General features: G+C 34.7%; 1 protein-coding gene across 1 annotated transcript; it reads left to right on the top strand.

Annotated features, from left to right (window-relative positions):
• The first annotated feature begins 5,965 nt into the window (after positions 1-5,965).
• Positions 5,966-8,597, top strand: LOC128221409 (T-cell-specific guanine nucleotide triphosphate-binding protein 2-like). Its single transcript, XM_052930021.1, has 3 exons — positions 5,966-6,071; positions 6,936-7,028; positions 7,524-8,597. Exons 2-3 carry the CDS (start codon positions 6,963-6,965, stop codon positions 8,595-8,597), a joined length of 1,140 nt encoding a protein of 379 aa, XP_052785981.1. The 5' UTR covers positions 5,966-6,071; positions 6,936-6,962.
• The last annotated feature ends 6,664 nt before the right edge of the window (positions 8,598-15,261 follow it).

Here is a 15,261-nt window from a genome sequence, read left to right as displayed (position 1 = left end):
GCTACAGACACTCCTTGTACCTGACTTGTTTACCACATATACAGACACTCACTGTACCTGACTTGTTTACCATATATACAGACACTCCTTGTACCTGACTTGTTTACCACGTATACAGACACTCCCTGTACCTGACTTGTTTACCACATTTATAGACACTCCTTGTACCTGACTTGTTTACCACTGCTACAGACACTCCTTGTACCTGACTTGTTTACCACGTATACAGACACTCCTTGTACCTGACTTGTTTACCACATATACAGACACTCCTTGTACCTGACTTGTTTACCACATATACAGACACTCCTTGTACCTGACTTGTTTACCACATATACAGACACACCTTGTACCTGACTTGTTTACCACTGCTACAGACACTCCTTGTACCTGACTTGTTTACCACGTATACAGACACTCCTTGAACCTGACTTGTTTACCACATATACAGACACTCCTTGTACCTGACTTGTTTACCACATATACAGACACTCCTTGTACCTGACTTGTTTACCACAAATACAGACACTCCTTGTACCTGACTTGTTTACCACTGCTACAGACACTCCTTGTACCTGACTTGTTTACCATGTATACAGACACTCCTTGTACCTGAATTGTTTACCACTTATACAGACACACATTGTACCCTTGTATACAAACGTTTTGACTAAGAAGGCAAATTTTCAACAATAAAGAAAATCGAACTTGCATTGCGTTAGCTTATGTATACAATATGCGTTAATTTTGTCTTGATTGCATGAGTTATTGCATGAATGATATGTACATATATTTATTTGCATTACAGTATTTTAGTAAAACATTGCATCAATAATGTGAACAGTAAGCATTGTATATGCATTTTTATTAATTATTCGTAAATAATATTGAATTTGGAATTGCAATATTTGTAGTATGATATAAGCGTGAATGACGTTAAAATATAAAAATGGCTATAAAGGTTGAAATTTAAATGGTGAATTATAAAAAAACATTCATTTTAAAATGAAATCTAAGCATCACTGATACACACTTTATTGCATTAGTTTGTATATGAAATATGTGTTAATATTGTTGAACTTTGCATTGCATAACTTGTTAGAATGTAGTTGAAGATATAAACCTAAATTATTGACATTTTATTTAATGCTATGTTGACATATGTTATGATAATGCCGTAAATTTCGTCGACTTCGAAAAGCGTTTGATACACGAAACTGTGATATTTCTGTACGTGATGCTACACAAATCCTGAAGATTAGGACATTTTGCGTTTGAGTATTAATGTTTTCAATATGCATCAGAACATGTCAATAGTTGTACAATAGAAAAATAGATGTTTTTGTAAACAAGGCTACATTATTTATATGATAAGCGTTTTTTTCTTCAAAATTACATGATATGGACGAGTGAAATGATAAGTGGAGCTCCAATCATAGTTTTTTTATATATCAGATGTCACTTTGAACCATTACCTTATATAAATCACAAAATCCACTGACTTCCCAACCTGCATCTTAATTATGATTGGACAGTTAACAATTTATAAATGCGAGCAAACGCATGAAGTAAGTTTCCACTATCACATGGAGACTCTGACTTAATTATTTGCATTGAAGTTAAAGCAATTTAACGACTAGATAAAGTAGAGGCAACAACGTAAGGTAGTTTGGGATCTCTGAAGTTGCTAAAACTTATCATCGACTTCCAGAGGATTCATGTGACAGTTGCTTTCCTTCGCTTGCGTTCAGAAACCCTCATTTTTTATGATGCCATTGCCAAGATCGTTATAAGTCTCCATGACTCGTTGTCCCGTTCGGGATATTTTCAGGGAATGTTCGGAATAACTATGAACCGTGTTGACGGGTGCGCTAGCTACCTGTGCTTCCCATGGCCGTACGACATGATATCGATCGCAGAATGATATTTGCTACACGGTCTCAATGAGTTTATTGTCACAATAATCGCAATGTTTTTTAGGGTTAACACTGTCGAGGAACAGTCAGACCGTATCCATAGCAAACATGTTTATGTTCGCCCGAGCAAAATAGTGTACCATTGCTAAAACGGCTGACTTGTTCCTTCTTATTTCGAAACCTGTATCCTTTAAATTGGGCACGTGACATATATTTTCAGGTCAATACTTAATGGAACACGTATTAAAAACAAACATAATTGTTAAGATACCGTAAATACACATGGAATTATGCCTATAAAATTTAACTTTGCTGGTAAGGTCAATTTTTTATTAGCAACAATTAACAAACACCATCATGTATATGCACATCCAGCTCAAAGATACACACATCATCATGTAAACGTTCACAGTCAGCTCAAAGATACAAACACCATCATGTATACGCACATCCAGCTCAAAGATACAAACACCATTATGTATACGTACACATCTAGCTCAAATATACAAACACCATCATGTTTACGTTCACATCCAGCTCAAATATACAAACACCAGCATGTATACGTTCACATCTAGCTTAAATGTACAAACACCATCATGTGTGCGTTCACATCCCGCTCAACGATACATGTATATAAGATATCAGTAGATATTAATATCAGTATTAACATTGTGAAGATATATGTGTCTCCACCTAGTTAAACTACCTACTGAGTTTCAAGAAAGACATTTGAGGAAATGTTCTTCGGTGTATATTTGTACACGAACACATCGCTTTCAACCCCGATTCCAGCAACCAGCTAATTATTCAAGTACGGCCTTAAGTATGGGGGAAACCCCCGTTATTTCTCAAGCATCGCTTGCTCTGCAGCTGCCACGTATTTTCAGAAAATTAACTTAATTTATGAACGAATAGTGTTAACCTGGAATAGTTTGCCGTAAATTTAAGGATTGCAGATTAATTATATGTAAGTTTGTCTATTTCAATTGTTCATTGGTCCTACATATTATTAATTAGGCTATTAAACCTTACGGCAATTAAAGCAAGTTCCATCAATAAATCAGTAAAGTTGAGAGACCTAGGTTAAGTTATATCTACAATTTGCTTTGCTTGACAAGAAGTGGAGATTATTTCTGTAATGTTTAATTAATTACGCTGGTTAATTTTTATTAGGTCATCAAAATTGTGATTGATGAATATTGATTATAAGGCATATTTGTTTATTGTAGTTGATTAAAAAGGAATATTGGTTTATTTAAGTTTTCTAGATTCTAGACGATGCGTTCAAATACAATAGTGATTTAAAACAGTCTAGGCAAACCCTTGAGTGTGTATTCGTTTTTGTTTTTTTTGTCTTTAGTTCGACATCTACATAGTTAGATTCAAGACAATAAGATATGTTTCACGATTCAAAAGAAAACATTTGAAATAAATGTTTGATAAATTTGTTATCATTTTTCCCAATTAAAATGAGAAATTGAAGACAGTTGTTTGGTATTTTGGTAATCAATGGTTTTATACTGTACATTGCTTTATTTTTGGTATTGCCTTGAATCTCTCGAATGGTTTGAATGATCGACATCTAATCGAGCTGGATTTTTGTTAAATTTTTGTTGGTTAATTCCTGAGTCAGTGCAGCTTTTTAAAAGTAATATTGAAACCATGCACAGTGTTACAGAGGAGTTCAATGTTTGATTAAACATGTGTTATTTTTCAATACATAAATGTTTTCACCTCTAAAAAGGTAACGACACGCCATGTGCTTTTTATTAGATTTAGTGTAGGGCGTAAATATATGACCAATAGGAACTAAGTTATTGAGAATATTCGTTTAGACTATAATGATCGACGTTGAGTTTGCATGTGGTTTGCAACTACACGCTCTTATAAAATATACAGTATGCATTTTAATATTTTTGTTATAAAATTAATATTTAACAAACTAATAGTAAATATTGAAAAATAAACTTACTATTCTTACTACTTTCATTTCACTAGTAAGAATTTCCTTCCTTATCTATATCGTCAGCAATTGATCAGCAGTATCTCTCTATTTCTACATCGTAATCTAATTGGTCAACATTCTAGCACGACCCGAAAACATGTAATGCTTAAGATGGTCTCAACGAAAGGAAGGGAAAGGAAGCACGCCCGTAGTACACAAAAACAATCAAGTCGAAAAACAATGTGAATACTCTATTTAGCGTTTAACTGGTGGTGCTTACCTTTAAAAGATGATCTGTTTTACTTTCCAGGAAAAAATCTTTCGCTGGAAAAAAAAATCAACTTTTAAACAGAGATGCAGAGATCTAAATAGTTCGTTTCCGATATTTCTTTATTTTATTTGACTTCTTTTACACTGACAAATGGGATTTCTGGTTTAGTTTATGATGACCGATACAATTTCTATTTTTATTCAGTTTATTTCTGAGCATTTCACAGTAAGTTAGGGTGAATTCAGACGGCATAAAAATCGCCAAAGCTTAGATTTGTAAATGCAATTATTTTCTGTCTGTTTATAATCGTTGATTATATATACAATGTAAAGATTTAATGCAATTAGAAAATATTTTAACAAATGACTGCCGGTTTGAAAAAGACTATTGAGCTGAATGTTACACTTCTACTCTTGTTCTAAGAGTGCCTTTTAAGAAATAAAAGAAATAGAAACGTTATACAGATTGTTCTTAATATCGATTTTGTTTGCAAATCAATTGCATTTTAGACAAGATCATTTAATTTCAATTTAATTATTGGATAACATTAATGAATGATAACGTACAGAACGTCAGAAGACTCAAATAATACAGTCGTGTTATAATGTATGTACTACAAAAGTGCTGGGCAGCTGGAACAATTGCAAAATTTTGGTGTTTTCGGGAGACAAAACAAAACAAATAAAAAATAAACAATGACGATCTGTCCATTTTTATATCAGACATCAGCGGAAATTACTTCCCAAATGAATAACAATGGAGTGTGTTTTTTTTTATAAATAACAAACATTGTTTGAAAGACACAGATTGTTTGAAAGTTCTGCCTCACGTTGTTTATACTACATTTTTATTGCATTGACTTTGCCTCATGAATACTTATTGACATTTTGGTTATTTAAGCTTGGCTTCAACCGAAACAACCAAAGCCATTGTTTCACTAAAACCCATGCAAGTCGTCAAGCAATTACCGAAGTGTAGTGTCATTGTGATTGAAATAGACGTCATACATATTAAATTTCAATGAGCGACCAAATGTGTAAGGGCACGACAATATACAACTCCTATATTTACAACAATTTACGGTATTGCCATGAAAAGAGCGGTTTAAGCTGCGACATTGAATGAACTGGCTTACACAAATAGCTCACATAATGTTTTATGATACTGCTTTTCAGCAGTTGAACTAGCAACGTAAATAAAATAATTAATACACAATACGAGCGTATGCTGCTAAGACATTGATCTCATTTACTTTTCATTTAATGCAAAATAACAAAGTCTTTTTGCACCTCAAAAAGCGATTGTATTTTATTTGCAAGAACCAACATATGCATAACACGATCCTTGTATTACCATACAGTAATTAGATACACTACGACCAACGTATGCGTAACACTACGACTGCTATAGTGACAGTCTGTTTTAAATATTAAGTAACACTTATAAACCCAGGCTGCTTACATAATATCTAAGAGAGGAGACTGATGACCGGAAAGCTATGGATGATATGAAAACAATATAAAATTGTATCAGGAGATATGTGCCTTTGGATTGAATCTACTAAGTTGTACTGCGTAATTATATATTTTCAAATATACTCGATCGAGTGGTTTTGTTGCCTCTGATTAGCTTCTCGACCCGTAAACACAATTTCAAACATTGTACCTTATTTATACTAATTGAGAATGTTTTCTTTATTCAGGATGGACCAAGTGGTACTTTTCACTTTCCTGATAAGCATGATGACTATGAGTGTTGTCGTTTGGCGTTGGCTTCAGTCATCAAAAGACGCCAAACCGTCTTCAACGGGTACACGAAGGGATTTATCTTCTCAAGATACGAATAAAAGTGACACGATCACAAGTTATCTTTAGTGGCATCTGCAGGCGATAATAGCACTACGGAAGATTCAACGGACTCTACAACAGATTCGGAGGTCAGAAAAATGCTGAATAAAATAAAGATTTAACATAAATTTCAAAATTCCAAAATAGCAATTATAGGTTTTAAAATGACGTCACAGTGATAATGGCATGATGATATGCGATATATAAAAATAATGCCAACTAAAATAACAGTTTCCTTACAGTCAAGCGTAAAAAACAGAAATTGTTCAATTGAGTTCATGGGCCCTCTTATCAACGAGATTACGACAGAACATTTTAGGATCAGGATATACGTAAAATCCTAATGGAGTATCAAAAATAAAATTTTCTTTTTCACTTGTGAAATCAAATAAATAAAGTATAACATTTCAAGTCTTACTTTTTGAAAGTATATCTCATTACGATAAACAATAAACTATTCGAGAAATGGAACGTGCGTTGATAATATGGCCCCTGTGTTCTTTATATTAGTACCATTTTAATAGGGAGCATCCTTTTTTGTAGTTTCAAAATTACGCTTTAAGTTGGTAGACAAAAAACCTGATAGATGATGTCTCCCATATACGTTGCTACTTTCAAACAAAATGAAAGCCCCAATTTAATTAACTAAACACTTTTTTGAAATATGACAAACCTGTTTTTAGGCTTACGACCATATTTGGTATTAAAAAGTAAATACAGAAACTACAGCCAAAATAAAACGAAACATGCAGATAATATGTCTATTGGTAAAACACTAGGCAAAATCAAAGATGAAGTACTTTTACATGTTAGGCCGTGGTCTTGTGCCTTGTAATATGGTCTGTGTCATGTGTTAAATGTTTATCTCCTGAGCCAGTCCCCGTATCTTCCCTTATCTCAAAAATCCATACTTGGGCAATAGGAAAGCATTTAATACAGCCATTTCAATACAGGTGCTCCGGGTTAATCTGGAGTCGTTGATGAACGAAATGGAAGTTGGATCTAGCACTTTGGATTACGAAGATATTGAACAATTTCAGAACGAGGTATGTTGAGTATATCATGGGTCGGTTGTTGTTGTTTTTTATATTTATTTATGATAAATACGTTTTGCATAAAGCGTGTACATTTTAAAAATGAATGTTTAAAATTAAATTATATAAAATTATTTGTCAAATGTATTCAAACCGTTTTCCTGTTATTTGTTTCTATTGTGAAAAACCCAATGTCATATTTATTGTTCTGGTAATGCTAGAACACTTAATTGAATATATTCTAGTCGGGAAAAAAGATATGTCCAGAGAAGATAACAGTTGTGTCAGTTAAGTTGGAACCGGAAATTGCAACAATTCAGCATCACCAACCTTCCCCCTTGCACCGGTTTAAAAAGCTGTTTATTTCCTATCGGGATACAAGTTACTAGAAATTAGATATATATGTATGTGTGTGTGTGCGTGCGTGCGTGCGTGCGTGCGTGCGTGCGTGCGTGCGTGTGTGTACAAAAGTTTCCATATATATCTTTGTATGTTATATTTCCGCAGGCAAAAGAATCTTTGAAAAAGGCTAACGGATCATTGAGGAAACTGTTTAAGGACGCAATAAACAAAAACGGAATACAAGGAATGCATGATGTACTGAAACATGAACTGAACAGATGGAAGGATGTGAAGTTGAATATAGCTATCACCGGAGCCGCGGGTACTGGAAAATCAAGCCTCATAAACACTCTGCGTGGAATCAGACCTAGTCATCCACTCGCGGCAAAGGTCGGGGTAGATGAAACAACTCTGCAGCCGACACCATACCCGCATCCACAGTACGACAATGTTGTATATTGGGATCTACCGGGTGTGGGAACACTGAAATTTAAGAAGGATACTTACGTTGAAAAAACTGATCTCGATAAATACGATTTATTTATTATTGTTGGTTGTGGAAGATTTACTGAAAACGATGCTTGGCTGGCGTCAGAGGTGTTTAAGATAGACCGCCAGGTCTACATTGTTCGCACAAAAATTGATATAGACATGCAAAATGAAATGTCTGACTATGCTGAACGGTTTCAAAAGAAAGTGGTTATGGAAAAAATTAGGCAGTCTACAACAGCCAACATGGAAAAGCTAGCTGATGAGATGCATCTTAAAAAAGCAGTTGTCGAAAAGATACCAATTTTCCTGATAAGTACAAAGCTTCACGATGTAAAGAAATACGACTTCGAAGATCTTCAGAAGACAATGACAGACGAGATACCGGATATCAAGAAGGAGGCGATGGTTATGGCGCTATCTACCTTAACGCTGTCAGCAATCGATGAAAAAATGAAGGTTATAAAAGAACGCTTTCAAAAAATGTGGGGTGCAATAACCGTTGCTTTATGCATTCCAGGAATAAACATCCTGAGCTTATTTTTTGTCGAGGGTATTTTAGATAATGAAATGAATATGTACAGACAACAATTAGGAATCGACGACGAGTCTATTATTCAAAGGAACATTGACGTAAACAATTTAGATCTGCAGATGACACCTACTTCCAAATGGAAACAATTTTTTAATACACGATCTGTCCTGAAAAACATTTTGTTCAAGCACAATTTTCTTTGCAATGGAAAGTGACGCCATTAAAATACACGAGTATTTAAACCGACATCTGGTCAATAAAGACCTTGTTTAAGACCATGTGTTTCCAGAATTATCTAAGCGTTTGTTACACCTTTCATGGATGATCGTCAATATGGGGTTATAAGCCAGATGAATTTACATCAGCAATGTGCATCCATAAGTTTAGAGGTTTTAATATTGTAAGTGACAACTGGGTAGCTGGAAATAAATTTCTCTATGATTTTCGATTCAAATAATAACATTTACTACTTAAAAGTTTTAATTATGAAATTTACTCTTTTACCATTTTAATGACAAACTTTTCACCGGGAGCAGCTATCGAAAGCACGCAACTGGCGACAAACTTAATATTTATAGATTCTGTCTTGGCCTTGGCCATTGTGTTTCAGAAAATGTATTTTCTACCCGTGTTGACATAGCGACAATTACTTAAAATCGGCAAATTGTTTACTCCTTAGTGCCACGTTGCTATATATTGTATTAATTTTTGACATTGTTGTTGTTGTAGTTGTTGTTTGATATCGTCGATTTTAACTGTTTTTAATTGATGAATACCATATTACCATTGTTTATTATGCAGACCATGTTCCCTGATATATAACATATCATACCTGCCTGTCTTGATTCTTTTGACGTCTCATATCGCCTAGATAGGTCCATTATGCTAATGATATTTCCCTAGATATTGCTTAGATAGGTCCATTATGTTAATTATATTTCCATAGATATTGCCTAGCTATGTCTTTTATGTTAATGATTATTCCCTAGATATCGCCTAGATATGCATATTATGTTTACGATTTTCCATAGATATCACCTAAATATGTCCATTTTTTATCAGATATGTCTATTATGTTAAAATAATCCCTATACATCACCTAGATATGTCCAATATGTAACTAATATTTCCCTAGATATCGCCTTGATATGTCCATTTTGTTAATGACATTTCCCTAGATATTACCCAGATATGTCTATTATATTAATGATATTTCCCTAGATATCACCTAGATATGCCTATCATGTTTATGCTATCTCTCTAGATATCGCCTAGATATGTCTACTACGTTAATTATTTTTCTCTAGATATCTCCCAGATATGTCCATTATATTACTGATATTTTCCTTGATATGTTGTTCAGGGTCATGCTGCTTCAACTTTGCAATAAACTTATAAACCCTCCAACAATCAAAAACAATTTCTGACGAGGAAATAGCTTCTCAATACTGTTTACCTGCCAGTTTGTGTTTCTGTGAATGGCGCTTATCAACGTTTCATTATGTTTGCCTTTTCACATTGTCTAAATCAGCGTTGCTTAAAAACGAGTCGTTTATCTTGATTTTTCTAATACAAATTGATACACAACTATACGACTACACAATTAATAATGCCGTGTGGTTGCTTGTCAAAGTATCGTCATATAAGAAATACATTTTAGATATAATAAATATTTAAAATATAGACTTACATTTGTGTATGTGATTGAGGGCTCCAGATTTAGTCTTATCTTCTTCCGATTGTCACCGTAGTTTTTGTAGTTTTTTTTTTAATTTACTGAATGGTTTCAGTGCAAATATCGTCCTTCAAACAACAACCTTCGTAAACACATATTACAATATTCATAGGAAGTTTGCCAATGTGAGACCACACACCACACACACACACACACACATACCACAAACAGACCACACACGGACCATACACAGACCATACACACAGACCACACACAGACCACATACACTGACTACACACACACACACACACACACACACACACACACACACACATAAACAACAGACATACCACACAGAGACGAAACACATACCACAAACAGACCACACACGGACCATACACAGACCACACAGACCACACACACACGCACACACACGCACACACACGCACACACACGCAAACACACACACTCACGCACTCACGCACGCACGCACGCACGCACACGCACACACACACACACACACACACACACACACACACACACACAAAACCACACACAGACCTTTGTGTTTTGTCTGTGGTTCTTGTGCATTAAATCAAAGCATTGATTACATTAAGGATACTTTGCTTGTCCCTGTTGATTTTTAGATTGACAATACAAAAAAAGTGTAACATTGGTAATACTCCCTGAAACTGTCAATAGCAGCATTCTATAACTAAGATTACTAAATCATATACAAATACCAAAGGAACTATTTAATGCCAACATTGAACTAAAATTAGTTCGCGTTATTATGTTAGTAAACACTAACTGTTTGAAATGTATACAAATGCTTTCATCTACATCGATTTGTACACACATTTAAATATTAAGTTATACAAGAATAAAGACCAAACTTGTGTTCAGACAAGCCTTTTTAACGGCTTTCGCAAATACCTTTGTGTGAGATTGTGTCATCCGGCGGAAACACACCTATTTCGATCAATGATGAAATGTAAAACTAGTATTTGATCGCTTAAAAACGAATGGAGACAACATTATTTCCATTACAAAGCAAAAAAGTGCACTTTTACCGGTGTTATCAAGCAACTAATCCGGCAGGCCGTAATTCGGTCGTTACAGGGTGGGGGTGGAAAGTTGTCACATAATAAATATATGAATCTCACCTTCTATTCTACTTCAGCGATGCTATCCGATTGGTTTGGTGCAGTCAAATGAACAAGGTGTATATGCCATATCCCATATAACCCGACTTGTTAACTATACCCAGGAAATCCTAGGAAACTACAAATTAAAGTGCTGCTTTTTTAAACAGATATGTCGCTTTTACTAATCATCGTGTGCAGTTACGACAATAAACATGCATATCAGATTAGTTTCGAAAATCCAAAGCAGACATTCCGAAACTCAATGCATAAAATAGCATTTTACAGTACAAGGACTTAAAGACCAACGCTTTGCGCTGGACTTAAAAAAAAAACAACGAAATGTAAAAACAGGTCATAAAGGGATGCTTTCAAAGTTTTGTTTCGACAATATATATATTGTAAAATGAGTTTGAAGATGCCTCGGCAGTCTTACATATTGATCATCGTATCTTTGCCTAGTTTTATTATAACATATTAACACCAATCCACTTACTCATTTACTGAGTGACAAAATAAAATCAATGTAAATAAAACATTAACATGACGAACAACTTCAAATGTATAACGGCTCCCATAAATCGCAAGTACCGCTTCTGGTTTCATTTGAACTCAGCTCATACCACGACGTCTTGATGGACTGAAACAAGAACGGTAATTTATTGTATTCCTTTAACAACCCGTCATCTGTTTATCATTTAGCAGAATATCAGCAACGATCTATTGTATTATCTCTACACACTATGTTAGTGCAAAAAAAAAAATAACAGGGAATAAAACAAACTGTTTGACTCAATTGTATTAGTAGGAGAGTTAAAAAACCTTCTACCTCTTATAATAGCCGTATTTCCTGTGGGCAAACCTTTAAAGTCAGGGAGAAAACTTACGTTTTGCACATGTTACATGAAAAAACGACACGGACCTATAAACCATGGATTGGCAACTGCCACATATCGATGAAACGATAAGAAATAATAATTTACCCACAATCCTTAGCGCGAACTCGGCAAATATCGAAAACTTCCGCCGAATCTCCGATCGGTGATTAACGGCGATCTTCGGTTATTTCCGCCAACTCTGCTAATAATGCCTTGTTCGTTATTGATTTAATTATAACTAATAACTGTGTTTTAATCAGACTCAATTGGACTTTTAGCAACTCAAATGAAAGTACCACGCATTTGAGTCAATTTTAATTAATGTTTTCCTACATGTATGTATTCGGCCGATGTCGGGCGTCTCGAAAATAACCACACGGTAAGATCTCGGAATGAAATCCCGTTGCACGCGTGAGTTTGAGATGATCGCATCAACACAGATGAGAGTTGCCAATCCATAGTTTATAGGTCCATGACAACGATAAGGCACTTCATTTTTAAATTGCGGCCTAATTTGTAGAAATTAAGGAATGTTTGCATGAGTTTTTGAAAGATGATACCACACAAAAGTTGAAAAAATCAGTTAATTTTTATACAATCGAACCGTCAATGTTCTATTGAGCGCTCCGTTATAAATAGTTTTAGAATACCCTCTCGTCCGTGTAGGCCCGTTGACGCGTTCCTCGCGAGATTATACAATTCATGTGTAAACATGATACTCATAAACTCATTTATGTTCTATTGAGCGCTTCGTTATAAATAGTTTAAGAATACCCTCTCGGCCGTGTAGGCCCGTTGACGCGTTCCTCGCGAGATTATACAATTCATTTGTAAACATGATACTCATAAACTCACTTTCGATGTGCATTCTTAAACCTTTGTGACGTAGACACACATTTTACATGTGTCCTCGATTTCAGCTAAACGCTTTGACATGTACAGTGTACACTACATGATGCAGAACTCCAATCAAGTCCACAAGTAAATGTATCTGATTCATATAACACATTACTAACCATTCCCTCGGATATTTACTTTGACCAGTTTAGTATTTAAAACCCTTTTAGTTTGACCTTACATTCATTTGATTAATGTTTCTCAATAAACAACGGTCAGTTATGTTCCGTCACAGGCTCATAAAATATCGAAATCGGAACCCCATGCTCGATAGTCAGGCGTTCTACAAACTGAGCCACCCGACCACGATAACTCCAATGCTCTCTGACATGTGCGATTTAGGACCGTAACCCGATCTATTGATCATAATCCATACTTACACAATGATTTGTTTTCGACATCTAACATTAAGATGTATCGGTGTTTTAGGCTTCCAGCTTGTTCCGTCAGACAACCAGACAACCATTGAGGTCGGCGTCAAACACACTCAAATAAACATTGTCTTCGATTTAACACAGAAAGATTCGGCGACTATAAGCGCAAAGATATCTAATAATGCGATGCAACGCATCAATTACCGGTATGTATAATGTTTAGATCTAAGATAGCCCGTTAATGTAATATAGCCTTTGAATATAAAATAAGCAATAAATATTCTATGCATTTATACCGAATGGCGCTTCCAAAGCGGGTTATCAAGCGATATCGAACATATGGAAAATCTGTTCAAGACACTGATAAATTAGGTTTGCAATTTGGTTTACGTTGTTATGGGAACGTGCACATGTTTAACTGTTTTAAGTTATTCCGTTTGTTCATAAGTACCATTACATCTACACATAATTGATATTGTGATCCCGATTTCTTACATAGATTACATTTTTACAATATATCAATATCAATAAATGTTTCGATTAACGCCTTAGCACAGGATCGCGAGCTTGAAGTTGATCGAAAACGTATTATATTCCAGGTTTTTCTACCAGGTATACTGTTAAAGATATCTGCAAAGTAAGATGATAGTTATTATGGTCAGTCTGTTATTTGTTTCTGTACATCCAGTACATCAAAGATGTCTGGGCGGGTAATCGTGATAATTTCCTAACATAAGTTATTTTCTTATTTTTTGAATAAAATGACAAAACATATTTTAAAGCTTAATTTAACATGCGTTGGCACAATAATTGTCTTTGTAACTGATTTTAACTCCGAAAATATCCCCGTCAAACCTAATAAATATCACATAATACATGCATCTTTGGAACGGAATTTAATAGGATTGCAACTAAGGAAATGCAATTTATTGAAACAATACTGGGTGCTTTCTTTCTCTCGACATATGTAAAATCTACTTTTTGTATAAATGATACTCCGAAATGTAAATGTATTTGTAAATACAAAATATACATTCGAGCTGTTATTTCAATATAATATAGTTAACATGTAATTGTTCATAAAACAACTTCTGTTAAATTTTCAACTTAGTGGAAAAGTGCATTTTTTAAGTTATCTAGTTGTTTTGTGCACTGCTGTTCAGAATATAAAATCATTCGTTCGCAGGTCATGTCTGTAATTAATTGTTGTGTTCACTGTTGTTCTGATTGCATTCATTCGTTCGCAGGTCATGTTTGCATCTTGTTGATGTGTGCACTGTTGTTCCGACTATAATCACTCGTTCGCATGTATGGCTGTATCTAGTCGTTTTAAGGTTATATTGTTTGCTTTAATGTATTCTTCATTGTTTAATGGTAATGCTGGCTCCGATAAGGACCATAATTCTAAATTCGAAATGACTGACTATTACCTAATACAATGTTAGGTCGTACATTTGGAAAGTTCATCAAGCAAGGAGCATGAGTTATTGGGTGAACCGAAACCCGGACAAGCCGAAATAAAATAAATTTAACAAAAATGATTATCAGGTGTTACCTAGTCTTTTTTCCTATAGAAATGGGGTTTGTACGCTTTTCATATGAGAAACACTTGAAAGAAACCGCACGAACCTACGTGTTCGCTAACGCACATGAGCACAAAAGGACTCGGGCACGTACACTGAACCGCCATTGTGGTAACTATTTCGAGCTCTCCGGAAGTGGGCTCGACATAAAAAGGATACTGCAACCTGTTTATTTCGTGTCAGTTCATACAATACATCTTGGCTTAATTCCTCAAACGATCACAAGTCCACCATAACATAATCAAGCTAAGCACACTGTATTTTTTGTATAAATCAATTTCTTTTATGAGTTTTGAGAAAACTCAGGGAAATTATGTTAAATATTAT

The sequence above is a fragment of the Mya arenaria genome, chromosome 16, assembly GCF_026914265.1.
Source record: "Mya arenaria isolate MELC-2E11 chromosome 16, ASM2691426v1".
Classification (NCBI taxonomy): Eukaryota; Metazoa; Mollusca; class Bivalvia; order Myida; family Myidae; genus Mya; species Mya arenaria.
The sequence above is the reverse complement of the archived record's forward strand: the minus strand, read 5'-3'. Positions and strand labels throughout refer to the sequence as shown.